Below are 13660 nucleotides of genomic sequence, written 5' to 3'. Positions count from 1 at the left end.
ACAAAAGCAGGCTCTCATTTCTGCTTTGCAATCGTCACTTTTGCCTGTCACCAGCTTGTTTTCAAAAACTGTAGCTAGCTAACAAATTATGGTAGCCAACGTTTTAATGTTTGCCGCTTACTCTTTTTTAAACAAGGATCTCATTAAAGGTTGCCGTTTTGCTCTTTTGTTTTTGTTTTTGGTAAGGCTAAAACAACATCAATCCTACTACAATCCCAATAAAAGCTCATATTACATATATTATATATACATATATTATAAGCTTATACTACAGTTGGTGATTGCAGTTGTAGTTTTTTTGCCTGTCAAACAACAGCTGTCAGTAGATTTTATCAGCTAACAAATTATGTTAGCTTCGTGAGCTGGTTGAGAACACGGTCTCTGATTCACTTTTTTGTTTGCAGCTTAATCTTTTCAAAACAAGAATCTTTTACATGCTATCTCAAAGGACCAGTGTGTAGGATGTGTTGGCATCCTTTGGTGATGTTGCAGGTAGCAACCAACTGAATACCCCTCACCTCACCCTCCTTCATTATGGCCGCTAAAAATTGTGGATGGTCTCTCTTAAAGTCAGTATTTGGTTTGTCAGTTCTGGATTACTGTGGTATACACAGGTGACTATACACTAATGAAAACATAGTTATGAGTAATATATTCAATTTCTGCCAATAGGTCCCCCTAAATCCTACACACTGGACGTTTAGTGTACTCCTTGGCCTTGGTTAGCTTGGTATGCTAGCAGTTTAAATTAGAGCAGACAAACACGCTGTGTAATCTCTTTCTTACAGTTTCGCTCTTGTGTTTTTGCTTTTGTTAAGGCTAAAACAAGAAAGACAGTTTAATTGCAGAGCTCTTACTACAGTCCCATGAACACCACCAAGTGTGCCAGTTCTGTCGTGCCACGTTACATTTGCTAAAATTTGATTGGACAATCACTGTTCGGGGAGAGGGTTGAATGAACGGTCAATTCTGAAAGTTGTATGCATGTGTGCCTTTTTAACATTTGTTATCTTAATTAACAGTGAAAACAAACTTCACTGAAACGTAATAAACTGTTTAAATGCCCAACATACACACACAATCAAGTCATAATGCAAAAGTGTGTACAGCATCTATCTATCTATCTATCTATCTATCTATCTATCTATCTATCTATCTATCTATCCCAATCTGTTCTCTCTTTCTCACTCCAGCACTTCATCTATCTCTCTTCACGTTTTCATGACACCCCATCGACTGACATTTTCTACTGCACTGTTGCTTAGCGACCCGAGCTGTCTGCCTTTTCCAGACGAGGTCAAGGAGTCTGCTGTGTGTGTGTGTGTGTGTGTGTGTGTGTGTGCGAGTGTGCGCCTGTCCATCTGTATGAGTTATATATTAATGCGCCACCTCTATTAGCCTCAAATCCTGATCTTTCAACCCCTCTGGGTATTGAAAGCTCACTATACCTGACCCCTGATCTTCCCATCACTGGCATTGAAGTGCCAGCTTTGCTATGACGATCGTGACTCCACATTAAGCTGTAGTAGTATCCCTACCGCTAGCAGTGGGACGTATAAATGCAGCCAAATGTTCATAACTAATGAAAGAATTATCTATTTTAAGAAAATTGCCACAATAACCTTTTGGTAAACAGCTTCTGTTTGCATAAAAAGGCCAAACAAGCAGTTGTTTTACCTCTACTTTGTATGTGAAAGGGTTTGTGGTGCAATAAAGTGCAAAAACAAGGTGTAAAAAAAATCCCCCATCGCATTACAGTAATAAAAAACACCACCTGTCCCCCTGGCAGCTACTCAGCTCCAGACAGGTGGGCGTGAAGCAGGGGTATAAATTCATCCCCATGAGTCTCGTGTCTTTAACCCCTCCTGCTTTCCTTTAGTATCTTCTTCCTCTCTCAGATAAACTGACAAAAACAGTCTTTTCAGTTTTACAGTTTTATCACAGTGCAACCAGACTGATTCGATTGATCAAATAAGCATCGTGCTGCTTTAAGCTGCCATTTGCAAATACCTGAATCATTAGTAACAATATAAACAAGGGAGTCAGTACAGGAAGGGACAGTGTTTTCTTGTTCAGGGAAATAAGATATGTATTATGTTGAGTATTTAAGATATTTAATATAAGGTTAGGATGTCCTTGATGTGGCACCAGCCACAGTGAAGAGCTGTATTTGTAGACATGATGCAGCAAGGACAGCAAGAGCTTCTGCAACCTTGATACGTGACAATTGCAGCCAATGTGTGATACAACTCTTTTTTTTTTCTTTTTTATTCTCCACTTCCACAATTACAAACAGCACATCCTTTTGCTTCAGCTGCCAACTCTACGGTATACTTCTGAAACTATCTTAGCACTTTTTCTTACTAACTCAATTAAAATACTTCCCTTTTCACCGTTCGCTTTGTATATATTGTTATAGTTTATATATTTTTATAGTTTGCCATTTGTTTTTATATATAGTGTTTTTAGCATTTTTGATCATTAAGATAATCACCTAGGGGTTTTTAACTGACGAGGCTAGCCTGTCTGCTAGCCTACAATAGCTGGCTTCCAAAAAAAGCTTTGCATACAAACAATAGAAGAAACCCCACCCCTCTCTCTGGTTTGTGATTTAAATCCCTTATCCAGTAATGAGGTCAGAGCTTTACTGCTCGCTTTCACTTTCATTTTTGGTGTTGGCGAGTGTAAAATAAGAGCCATAGCAGCCTAAACTTAGTGTATGGCTAGCCAACATTGCTAACGGTTTTCTATCTACATATGTAAGAATCAAAAATATTAAAAACACTATATACAAAAATTAACAATACACTATTAACAATATATGCAAAGTGAACTGTGATAGTAGTATTTTAACTAAGTTAGGGATGAAAGAGCACTGAGATAACTATAGATGTAAACTGTGGATTTGGCACCAGAAGCAAAAGGACGTGCAGTTTATAAAGCAGATGTACGTCACACAGCATTGTGCACGTGGAGAGTACCTGAATGACACGTGTGGATGTTTGAGGTTTTAAAATTTCAACTTAAAATGAAGAGTGTTTTGTAAACATCAGCATATTTTCTGCTGAACACTGAGCTGAGGGAGTGACACCATGTGTGGAGTAAAGTCACAGGTGTTAACCCTCTGGTTACTTTCAGAAGGGGAGGAGGTCTGATCATAGCCCTCGAATAAAGGCGGCTCCACTATCAAAATTCCCTGCAGGTGCCATGATTGTTAAAATAGCAACACCTGTGACTTTTCTTACCTGCAGGTCTCGGTGTCACTCTTACTTTTCAGGTATTTTTGAAGGAGGCACATCCTTTATACCTCTGAACCAGGTGAAGATGTATGCAGTGAGTCCAAGCCTACCTGAGGGTCAGAGAGACGTGAAATGTCCGGGTAGAGGTAGAACTTGATGCCGTCGTATGCTCCTGGCAGTGTCACTCCTCTGACCAGCAGGACCAACAGCATGACGTAAGGAAACGTAGCTGTGACGTACACAACCTGCAGGTAAGAACATACACAGATTTGAAGTATTAGTTTCTGCACAGATGACAGAAAAACACTGAGTCACTGTCAGAACTTTCATGAGTTGTTACTTACATAAGCTGATATAGTACATTCAAAAAAGTTAAGAGCGAAGCTGTCCAAAGCAAAAACCTGCCAATAACAGTCGCAGTGTTGGGCTCTAACCAACATGGCCACCTCCTCATCTGCCCCTTTTTTTTTTAAAAAAGGCGTCACGACTGCGGGACAGACATCAGATAAACTGGACTGACAGAATACTGAGGAGGAAATGGCTTGTTGTTTTGTGCCATCCTTACTGCCCTACATTAACAAACCACTCATCAGATGTACAGGTGAGAGGACATGACAGGAATCGAACAACACATGTCCAGAAAGAAGAGTGGGAGGATAAGTGAGGAAGATGAAGACTGAGGACAGCACTACAGCTGATAGTCTTGCTTTTGTGCACACACAGACACAGAAAACACACTATTGCCACAATGTGAGTAATAGTAAAGCAAACTTTTTCTGAGAACAAACACCTTGCAGGGCTGACGTCGAGATCAGGGCCACCTCTGCAAACTGCATGAACCAGCAGGGCTTAACTTACAACAGTTTGGCTATTACACAAAATCATTAATTATACTGGATAGTTTCCTCTGTTCATCTCTCCTTAAACTCCTTGAAGTGGAAAATTACTCTCTGGTACAACTGCTCACAAGTTCTGCACAAAGTACGACCGCATCTTGCAACAAGCGGTCAAAAGAATAATAGAGGGTCACAAGACAAAAAGGTTGCAAATGGCAGGTCAGATGAAAGCTTTTTAACTAATCCTTGGTGTGTTGTATTGGGTTTATCAAACACTAATGAACAAACCTACTGCAGGTTTGATATTTCTTGACATTCAGCTCAGCAGAATACAGAGTTTCTTCAAAGAATTTGTCATTACATATTTATATAATCCCTTCTAACCAACATAGTTGATTACATTTAAATTAAACCGTAACCTAATTGTGCTGTGTTGTAATGGGCTTAAAGTGGTTGACAGTCTACAGTATGGTCATAATTTGAGCAGAGGTGCCCATTGACAATCAGGTGATGACACAGTTTGATATCTAATGATATACTGTTTCAAAATGAAACGATATAAAGATCCACCAGCAGTCCAGTTAACATATAAAAATGAGGACTTTCATGATTAATATAACTACATCTGTATATGACTGAATTCATAATGTCAGAAAACACATTCTGAATGAATAATAGGACATCATAGGCCGTGGAAACCAAAGATTTCTGAGCATTCTTCAAAACTCCCTCTTTTATGTTCTTATCAGTTAGGTGTGTTGTGATATACCAATACTGATGACAACCATGATATTAAAGAATAACATTTTTATATGGTTTTAAGAATACACTAAATTTTCCAGCACGTTTATGGACTTCCTCTCTTTGCCTCCCTCCACTTGTAATTTATTTGCCAAAATAATAGCAAATAGAATTAAAGACGATGATGATTTCTTTTTTCAAATTTTCTATAGATGTTGCAATAATATCGTTACCGCAAACTCATTTTTGGTCGTACTAATCCTGTAATGAAGGCCCAAACATCAACTATATTACATTTAACATCAGTCATGGCATATTGCATCGTAGCTTACAGCACTACATTTACAGCATTTGGCATCGTGTAACTTAAAATCAGTATGAAGCTGGAACCTGCTGTGTAAGGACTCATGTTATGTAAGGACATACACAGTATATACACATCTAGTAGGGCATCATGCGCAGCACTTGAGTCAGCGCCACAATAGTGAACATCACACATGCCTTCAGTACAGTAGCTAGCGCTTGCTAACTATCAAACCAACACTCCATCTTTCATTGAACCATTCAGGTTCTGCAGAACTGTGCTCGACATCTCAAGACTCTTAGAAACCCCTTGAACAAAGACCCTGGCCTCTTGGAAGGCAGAGGCGGGCAACATACATCCCCAGGCTCGCTGGCATCCAGTCAAAGTCCAATTGAGGACAGAACAGGACAGAACAGAGCCGGGCCAGGAGCCTGAAAAGAAAAGAAGGCTCCTCTGGCCCCGTCTCTTAAACAGGAGAAGCCCAGAGGAGTGATGCTGGCAGTGTGGGAAAATGTGCTGTTCTTTGAAGCACGAACAGGAGTATACACACACACAGACACACACACACACACACAGTTCATTCACAACATTAAAATGGGTGTGCACATACTACAAATGCAGATAAAGTGGATCATTCACACATACCGGACGAAGCGCACACTCATAAAGGCATTCACACTCCAATCACACCCTGGTCACATTACTGTACAACTGCTTCATGAATGTAAACTTGTTTTTAAGGGGAAGAAGTTCAGAGAAGTTCGTTGTTACAATATAGGGACAAGTGGGACAGGTTTCAAATGCTAGTTAAAGCTTGATTGGCTGAACATCCTTCACCTGCAAAACCTGAAACCTGAATTAAAAGTTTGAACAGTAAGGACCCATGAGACGTAATGAGACCGTCTGCTCTAAGCTCTACTAATCCTAGCGTGGCCTACAGGGAAAGTGTGGGAAAAGTGGTCTCCTGCCCCGCAGATCCCTCCTTCAATTTGTCAAATAAAACGACCGCACATCCTAAACCTTCTCTCGCTCTTTCTCCCCATCTCTCTGGAGATGAAAAGGACAATATCCAATCTCTCCATGAACTTTTGATGCTCCACATGCTCCTTCCAGCTCACCACGGGTAAACATCTAAGCCACCACAAATTTACTGGTCAAACTTGCCCCTGCCTCGTCGTAAATCTAACGGGAGGGCTTAAATGTGAGAATGGCTGGCAAACAGGGCCAACAAAAGCAAACAGCTTAGCAGAGTCGGAACTGAATGGGCTGTAGGGTCTGTTGAGAAGAAAGCACCTCTCTCTCTCGCTCTGTGTCTCTCTCGCAACAAGTGAGCTGTGGTTAATTTCTCATAGCGGTGAGAGAGAGAGAGGCAGCAGAGGCGGAGGCTGAGGATATACTCTGCATGCTCCTCATGAACGCTCTCCTTTCCTCCAGTGAATACAGGAATCAATCTTGGACCGGCTGCTAAAGCTCAGCCACGAAGAAGCCTTCTCCCCTCTTACTTCACAGCCAGACAAAAGACACTTCAGGGAGATATAGGCATTGCCTCCCAGTTGTTTTTTTTTTCCTCCATCATGTAGAATGTGAGCCCATTAATTTTTCCACACACACACACCTCTCCTTCTTTTCTCCTAACCCTCTTTCTTCCCTCTTTTTTCACTCTATCTCTATCCCTCTACTCTACTTCTGGCTCATTGAATCCGAGGGGAGTTTCTTAAAGGGCTGCTGAGCACCGAAAGATGCAGAGTCCTCACTGTCCTCCTCAAGCTGCTAGAGGAGCCTTGAGGAGGAAGGAATGGAAAGGCTGATGGGAGGAAAGTTAAGAGTTTTGTTGTACAGGCATCCCCTTTGTCGTCTATTTGCAGGGGGAATGTGTGAGGCTTCCTGTGAGGGAGCTGTTTTGAGGACAAGAGGGGAAAAGTGCTTTATCTTGTGGATGTTTCGGCGTGTAAGACGGAAATTAAAAATGCTTCAGTGAATAAAAACCGGCGGTTGCAGCTAAGTTTCACATATTCAGACACAATTGGCTTCATCGTGAGTCGGATGGCGTGGTAACAGCTTTATGCATAACACGCACACACATAAACACACACAACAGTGAACGTGCATTAGTCTGTCTCACCTTGCCAGTCGACTTGGGTCCCTTCCAGATGCAGAAGTAGCAGATGAACCAGGCCAGGGCGAGACACATGGCCAGCTCCCAGCGCATTCCCCCCATGTGCTCAATACCATCTGATATCTTCAGCACTCGGCGTCTGATTGGGAACAGACAGAGAACAGAGACGATTACTGATTTACAACGCGGTTTAGTTCGGTCCTCTTGCGTGACACATGTAGGAACCTTTGTAAGCAGTGGTGAACATGAAAAGTAGAGTCTCTACAGTCTCCCCGAGATCAGTCTTCAGGCGTTTAGCTGTTGCTCTTGCTCAGAGTGATTAAGTACAATCTGTGCTAAATAAGTTAGAACATAGAGGGAGGATGATGAAAAATAAATATTTGCTTGGTTGCTCGTTATGAATATTAATGTCATTTTTGCTGGCTAACCAAAGTCCCTGAGGAATATCAAGTAATGCAGTCTCCAACTCAACACAGCACTTCAAGTCCTCAATTTTAAAAAAGACTGCCACGCTAGCTGGCATACCCTGTATACTACCACCTGGTCTTCATCATTAAAGGCCTACTAAAAGTATTCGCTCAGTCACTCAGGATGAGTGTATCCTATCACACAGTACCGTCCTGACCAAACCATACATCCACTTTCTGTCAGCGACTGAAAGAGCATGACGACATTGACGACATGATATGACCCATCTTCTGTTTGCATAATGTCTGATCCCCATCCTGCTGTCTCTCCCTGTGACAAAGCTCAAACACAGACTTGTACAGACTTGACTCTTCCCGGGGTCACACTTCTCCTGTATTTCTCTGGATATATGAAGAAATACTTAAGAAATAATTTTGGACATCCTGGAAAGAAGAATTCGGTTGGAAAGTTTTCAAGGAAAGAGGCATGCATTTTGTCAAATCTGCCATGTCAATTTTTCTGCTAATCACAGGGGTCACACGGATGTCAGTCACCATCGAGACCCTGACAAACATAGGGCAGTGGCCACATATTATTTTGTTATTTTCATTGTTAAAAAATCACCAGAATGCAGAAAACAAAGTCTCTCAAATACATTTTTTTTGGGGGAAATCCTCACTACTTTTGATGTCTCAAGATTGGCAAGTATGCAGCCTGGACACTGGAAGATGAGGATGCAACTGCAACGTAAGACTGTGAATTTATAGACAGTAACTGTGGAAGTACTTCTGTGTAGAAGGATGCAGTCTTGAACAACGTGACGGTGGCATGGCAACAATCTTACCACTTGTGGCTCCACTGCCCCCCCCAACTGTCACCTGATAACTGCGAGTGAGGAGAGAAGTGCTCCTCCAACCACAAGACTTCCTCCACTTCCCCTGGTTTTAAAGCTGGGAAGAAGACGGACCTCCATAATAGAGGCATGGTCGCCATCTTGGACATTCAACAATGGTGTGCTGGTGGGACCATTGCACTGTGGTGGCTGACATCAAAAGGCAGGAAGAAGTCTGATTTGCTTTCAACCGCTTAAAATAGGTCAGGCAAAAATATTTAGCCCTTTTTTAAAATGTTTGTGCCAAAATAAAGGCCAGAGTTGGACCACTACCTGACAAATCCACCACAACACCATGAGCCCAATCTGGGCTCACAGCTCAGCAGAACACTCAGTGACCACTCGTTCCCCTGGAGTTATAATGCAGATCATTCTTCAGGCACTTTTCACCCCATCTCACCTCCTTGTTTGGTTAAAATCTGTGTCGACCAGCTGTGGTCCACAGATGTGAGCTAGCACTATTCCCACGTTAGCGAAGCCACCCTTCCTGTCCTTTAGATGCTCAGTTTGTGGAGCTCAGTAGGGGATGGAGGCCATATATACAGCTGCCGTAAAAGAGAGGTTTGTGTGTGATGTTCTGGGACTAATAGAGAATATCTTGATCTTGATTTTGAAATTTCAGCAGTAGAGCATTATCAAGCCAAGAAAATCTAATAAAGGGATTGTTATAGTTGAGGCCTCTAACAGATCTACAACTTAAAACGCCTACAGGTATAGCAGTGTAGGTGCAACATGTAGGGCGTACTAACGCCGATTATGACATCAGAGCTTGTCGGCGGCGGAGGTGAATCAACAGTGTGTTTCCTGTTTGTTGAAGCGTGGCCAGGCAAAAGCATTGATAGAGGATGAGAAGCGAGGGCTACATGGTGCTGCCAAATCTTTGCCACCGGGTTCACCCCCGGAGCTCCTGACCAGCAGCCATTGATCATGGTGACATGTTCTTGGTGGCCGGCCACACGCTAGGTCCAACACAGCCCCCCTGTGCCTCCTTCCCGGTCAGCCGAGAGGGCAAGATGTGAACGCTAATGTGTGTAAATACACGTAGGTGTGTTCTCAACAGTATGTAAATTGGTTTTAAAATGGGTACTGCGTATTCTTTTTCGTTATAACTCGCGTGCATACTGTTTATAGCGCAGGTGTTCAGGTTTCTAAGCTGAAAAAAGTCATATTTAGCAGTATTTAAGTGTTCAGTGTTGTTCAAACTAGAGTTAAGCAAGCAGTAGTTAGATATCGTCTACCTGGTCACATTAACACGGTGCTGAGTATTTGTTAGTTTTAGCAAAAAAAAGCGAGTCTACTTCTCCTTTACTCATGGGGGATTTTTGTAAGTCTAAAATTTAAGATAAAATAAGACACTCCTGGAATAAAGACTCCATTTCCCTCCTAAAATATGTCATCGTGCCTCGTCCAGACACATGAGTACCTTAGCGATATACTGGTAATATTAATTGCAGATATGGACAAACTTAATCAGGAATATACAAAAGATGTGCTTGTTTGTGCGTCTTCTATCGAACTCTTGTTTAAGTATATGAGCTTTGTGTTTTGAAGTGTAAAAATAGGACGATTAAATCATGCAACATTATTTTGGAACACCGACTTTAAGATCCACAGATGGCCAAAATGCCGCTTGTTAAACTAACTGCTCTGATGTCTGTTTTTGCTGTATGTACAGTACAAAACATGACAGTGTTTCTTGGCATGAGTCAAACAAACCCTGGTTGGTTGCTATTTTTTGCCAGCAGCATGGTGTTTTGGCTCTTTGGCCATTTCCTTCGGGCATGTCTCTCTCTGGGGTTATGCTGCCGGCTCAAATCTGATGTTTCACACAAAAATTTTGATTTAGAGGCGAAAGCAAACACCGGAATTTAAATTGAACCATTCGGCTGGAATATTTAGTTGAAACAAAATGAGGTTAGACCCAGTAGTGTTAAGACAGCCACTGGCAGCGAGACAGGAAGTGTGGTCAGCAATACACACTGACGAGGTCTGATCTGCTGCCACACACATGGCTCTAGCTGGGAGACAGCTGGCCTACCAGGGCCTGTTGACACACAAATATGAAAAGAGCTGACTAATTATTGGGGGAAAGGTTAGAGGGGGGTCAGTTAAACCGGCTGAAGCTGTCAGAAGCTCCGATTTCCAAAATTACGATAGACAATGACACACTGCCTGAACTGACAAACCATCTCATGGTGTAAGAGCGTTAATACTTTATACGCACAGAGATGAAAGCCGTCGTCATAGTATGCTGCTCTCCAATGGGACTTTGTACACACAGAGTGCGAAGTCTCACATTAAGTCTAACGAACATGACAGAACATGACATTAAAAAGGAGGAGAAGCAATAAAAAATGTACTCACTCCCAGAACTCGATCACTGGAGAGGTTGCGTTGGGGTTTGTGATGTTGGTGGCGTTTTCTCCGTAGTAGTCGACACAGTTCTCTGTGAAAACACAATGAACATATTGTTATTTTCTGAGCGCTTAATGCAGTTATAGGCGTCGATATTTTCTATTTTCTTTTCTCTGGAAACAAAAATGATGCACAGGATTATTCCACCGTTCCCTCCTCCTACCTGTATTCCAGTAGTGCCCACAGCCAGCCCACGGCAGCTCCGTGGTGAAGCAGTTGAAGAGGTAGAAGATGGCCCAGGCAAGGATCACTACATAGTACACGTTTAGATGAGCTTCAATCACCTGCGTCGCATAGCCGATACCTGAAAACGGTCACCGACAAAGAAAATGAATTGCTTTTGCAAGAAGCAAGTTTCCTCAGCCCGGCCGCTTCGTCTCATTTCTCATTTTCTACTTAATTATTAAAATCCTAAGTGTTTTCTCACCCTCAAACAGCGGGCACACTTTCCTCCAGCAGGTGATGCCTCCCTCGCTGGTGAACTGACCCAGGGCAGTCTCCAGGAAAAACACGGGGATGCCGCAGCAAATGAAGAAGATGACATACGGGACGAAGAACGCACCTTTACGCCCACAAAGGAAAACACATACAGAGCATGATTACCACTTGATGCACACTAGAATAAAACGTTAGGCAGCATAAAAGTTCAAAATGTATCCAGATGAAAGTCACTATGATGCTTCACTCATGATGCAAGATGACCTTTTCATACTGTGCTGTCTAATGAGGGGAACCCACCTCTCTTATTGATATGATTGTGCATAATGGATGAAATAAGGAAGGATATCAAATTATAATACCTCCTCCTTTAGTGTGGCAGAAGATAAGAGAACTTGTCTCACGTCTTTGCTCGGAAAATTAAAGATGACATTTGCTATTTTTTATGTCTCTTTTCCACTAACTTTCTAACACAAACCCGTCTCCTGCCACCTTGACTCTTTGGTCTATGTCCATGCTCTCCATAAGCATCCTCACCTCCTCCATTCTTGTAGCAGAGGTAAGGAAACCTCCAGACGTTTCCCAGCCCGATGATCTCTCCGGCCACAGACAGGACGAACTCGATCTTGTTGTTCCAGTGGCCCCTCTCATTGTACTGCCCGTTGTCTAGGCTGGAGCTGGACCCTTCCGGGTCCCTGCCTTCCTCTGGTTTACCGTTTATAACGGGCCCGCTCTTCTCAGCTGTCATGACGCTCCAGCAGCCCGCTGAGAAACAAAGACAAAAAGAAAAGATTTTTTAGAAAGGTGACCTCATAATCAAAACTTTAAATGGACCCGACTTGTATTTTCCTGGCACATCTGAATGTGAATGGGACTGTCCCATGAATGCAAAACCACGCCCATTGAATATGTATGTGAGGGCTCAGATCAAGTGAGGCAGTCCAATTAATTTTCACTTATTGTGTAACTGCAAATCTGAATAAAGAAAGGAGCAGTGTGGATTGAGATGCTTCCTAATTAACTATTAATTCAGATGAAGGACAACAACATTGTGCGTTTCTGTTGTGCAACCAGAAGTGTGCAGATTACAAAACCAACATGCAGCTGAGCTACTAACTTCAGTACTTACTCCTTGCTTGATTTCACAGTAATACAGCAATTAGCATCCAAAAATAACTTCAGATTTGTTAAAACCTACATCATCTACTCACCTAAAGTAAGTTTGCAGCTTGTTAGGAAGTTAGAATCACTCAATCAAAGTCAATCAGCAGAAAAGCAGTCAATCGACGAGCAAAAAACGCATGTCATGCACAGTAACGATCATGCAAATAGAAACCACAGACATGTAAGTCAGACTCTTACTCACCAGTCTCCTAATGAACAAGTGGCAAACCTCCTTTTGGCTCCCGCGATGATGCGCACTAACAATCGCCTTTACAAAAACACAGGATGGTTTAGCCTGATCAGGGGGGTGGCATAAAAAAAACAACCAGGAGAGAGGGGGCAAAAGAAGGAAAAAAGGGGAGAACAATCTGGATCCGCGTTGAGTGAAGTGGTTTTGTGAAGTCTCCCGTCTATATAAAGGAAGATCCCAGACGATGCGGAGTGACGGTGGCTCTTTGCACCAGGCGATGGAGAACCTGCGACTGCGCTCCCACTCTCCAAGCGGTCCACTCTCAAGCGCCTCGACTTGGATAAAAGCCATGTGGTAACCAATCTAGCTCTCACACCAGCGTTACCACGGCGCAGGGAGAGCAGGGTGACACGGGGAGACGGGTAAAACACGAGAGGGAAGTTAGGCAGGTGTAGGTTGAAGCATTAGCTCTGGAGATGATCTATAAAAAGAAACTACATTGAATATTTTATTTCAGGCTTAATGCAGGTGGCACACTAAGTTTATATATCTCCAAATGAATGTGTGGGAAGTGGCATATGCAATCCACTTGCAAGGACACCTGTAGATTATAGAGAATGAAAAATAAACCTTTAAATTAGGTCTTAACGCACCAACGATATGTGTCAAATAAATCCCGTTTTTATCATTCCCCGTCCATTTTAAAACCTACAATTTCCTTTCTAATCGTTTCATTTTAAATCACAATTAAAAGTTTTTGCAATTTTTTGTTTAAAGGGGCTCTGTGGAGCTTTAGACGGTCGCGGAAAGTTTAAACAATTTTTCCACGGGCTTGTATAGACGACCGCGTCACGTTACAATCTGCTCACATTTGGCCAATAATAAAGTGATTAATACATTTAAACTGTAACAAGCTG

At 42.4% G+C, this 13660-nt stretch overlaps 1 protein-coding gene across 2 annotated transcripts in view; it reads right to left on the bottom strand.

The window, feature by feature from the left end:
- The window catches only part of slc6a11b (solute carrier family 6 member 11b), a 29203-nt gene extending 16149 nt beyond the window's left edge, over positions 1-13054 (bottom strand). Inside the window, exons 1-7 of one of the 2 annotated variants that reach the window (XM_084349253.1) lie at positions 12756-13054; positions 11927-12154; positions 11379-11513; positions 11115-11255; positions 10901-10982; positions 7243-7375; positions 3350-3484 (exon numbers count right to left, since the gene is read on the bottom strand). In XM_084349253.1, the coding sequence (XP_084205379.1) occupies positions 3350-3484; positions 7243-7375; positions 10901-10982; positions 11115-11255; positions 11379-11513; positions 11927-12137 (837 nt within the window). In that variant the 5' untranslated portion in view covers positions 12138-12154; positions 12756-13054. Of the gene's footprint in view, positions 1-3349; positions 3485-7242; positions 7376-10900; positions 10983-11114; positions 11256-11378; positions 11514-11926; positions 12155-12600; positions 12736-12755 lie in introns of those variants that run through there. The other variant, XM_084349254.1, reaches the window with a different exon arrangement.
- Between the last annotated feature and the right edge of the window lie 606 nt (positions 13055-13660).

The sequence above is a fragment of the Pagrus pagrus genome (genome assembly GCF_965226575.1).
Source record: "Pagrus pagrus genome assembly, chromosome: 3".
Lineage (NCBI taxonomy): Eukaryota > Metazoa > Chordata > Actinopteri > Spariformes > Sparidae > Pagrus > Pagrus pagrus.
Note: the sequence above shows the minus strand (reverse complement) of the source record. Positions and strands in the feature narration are given on the sequence as shown.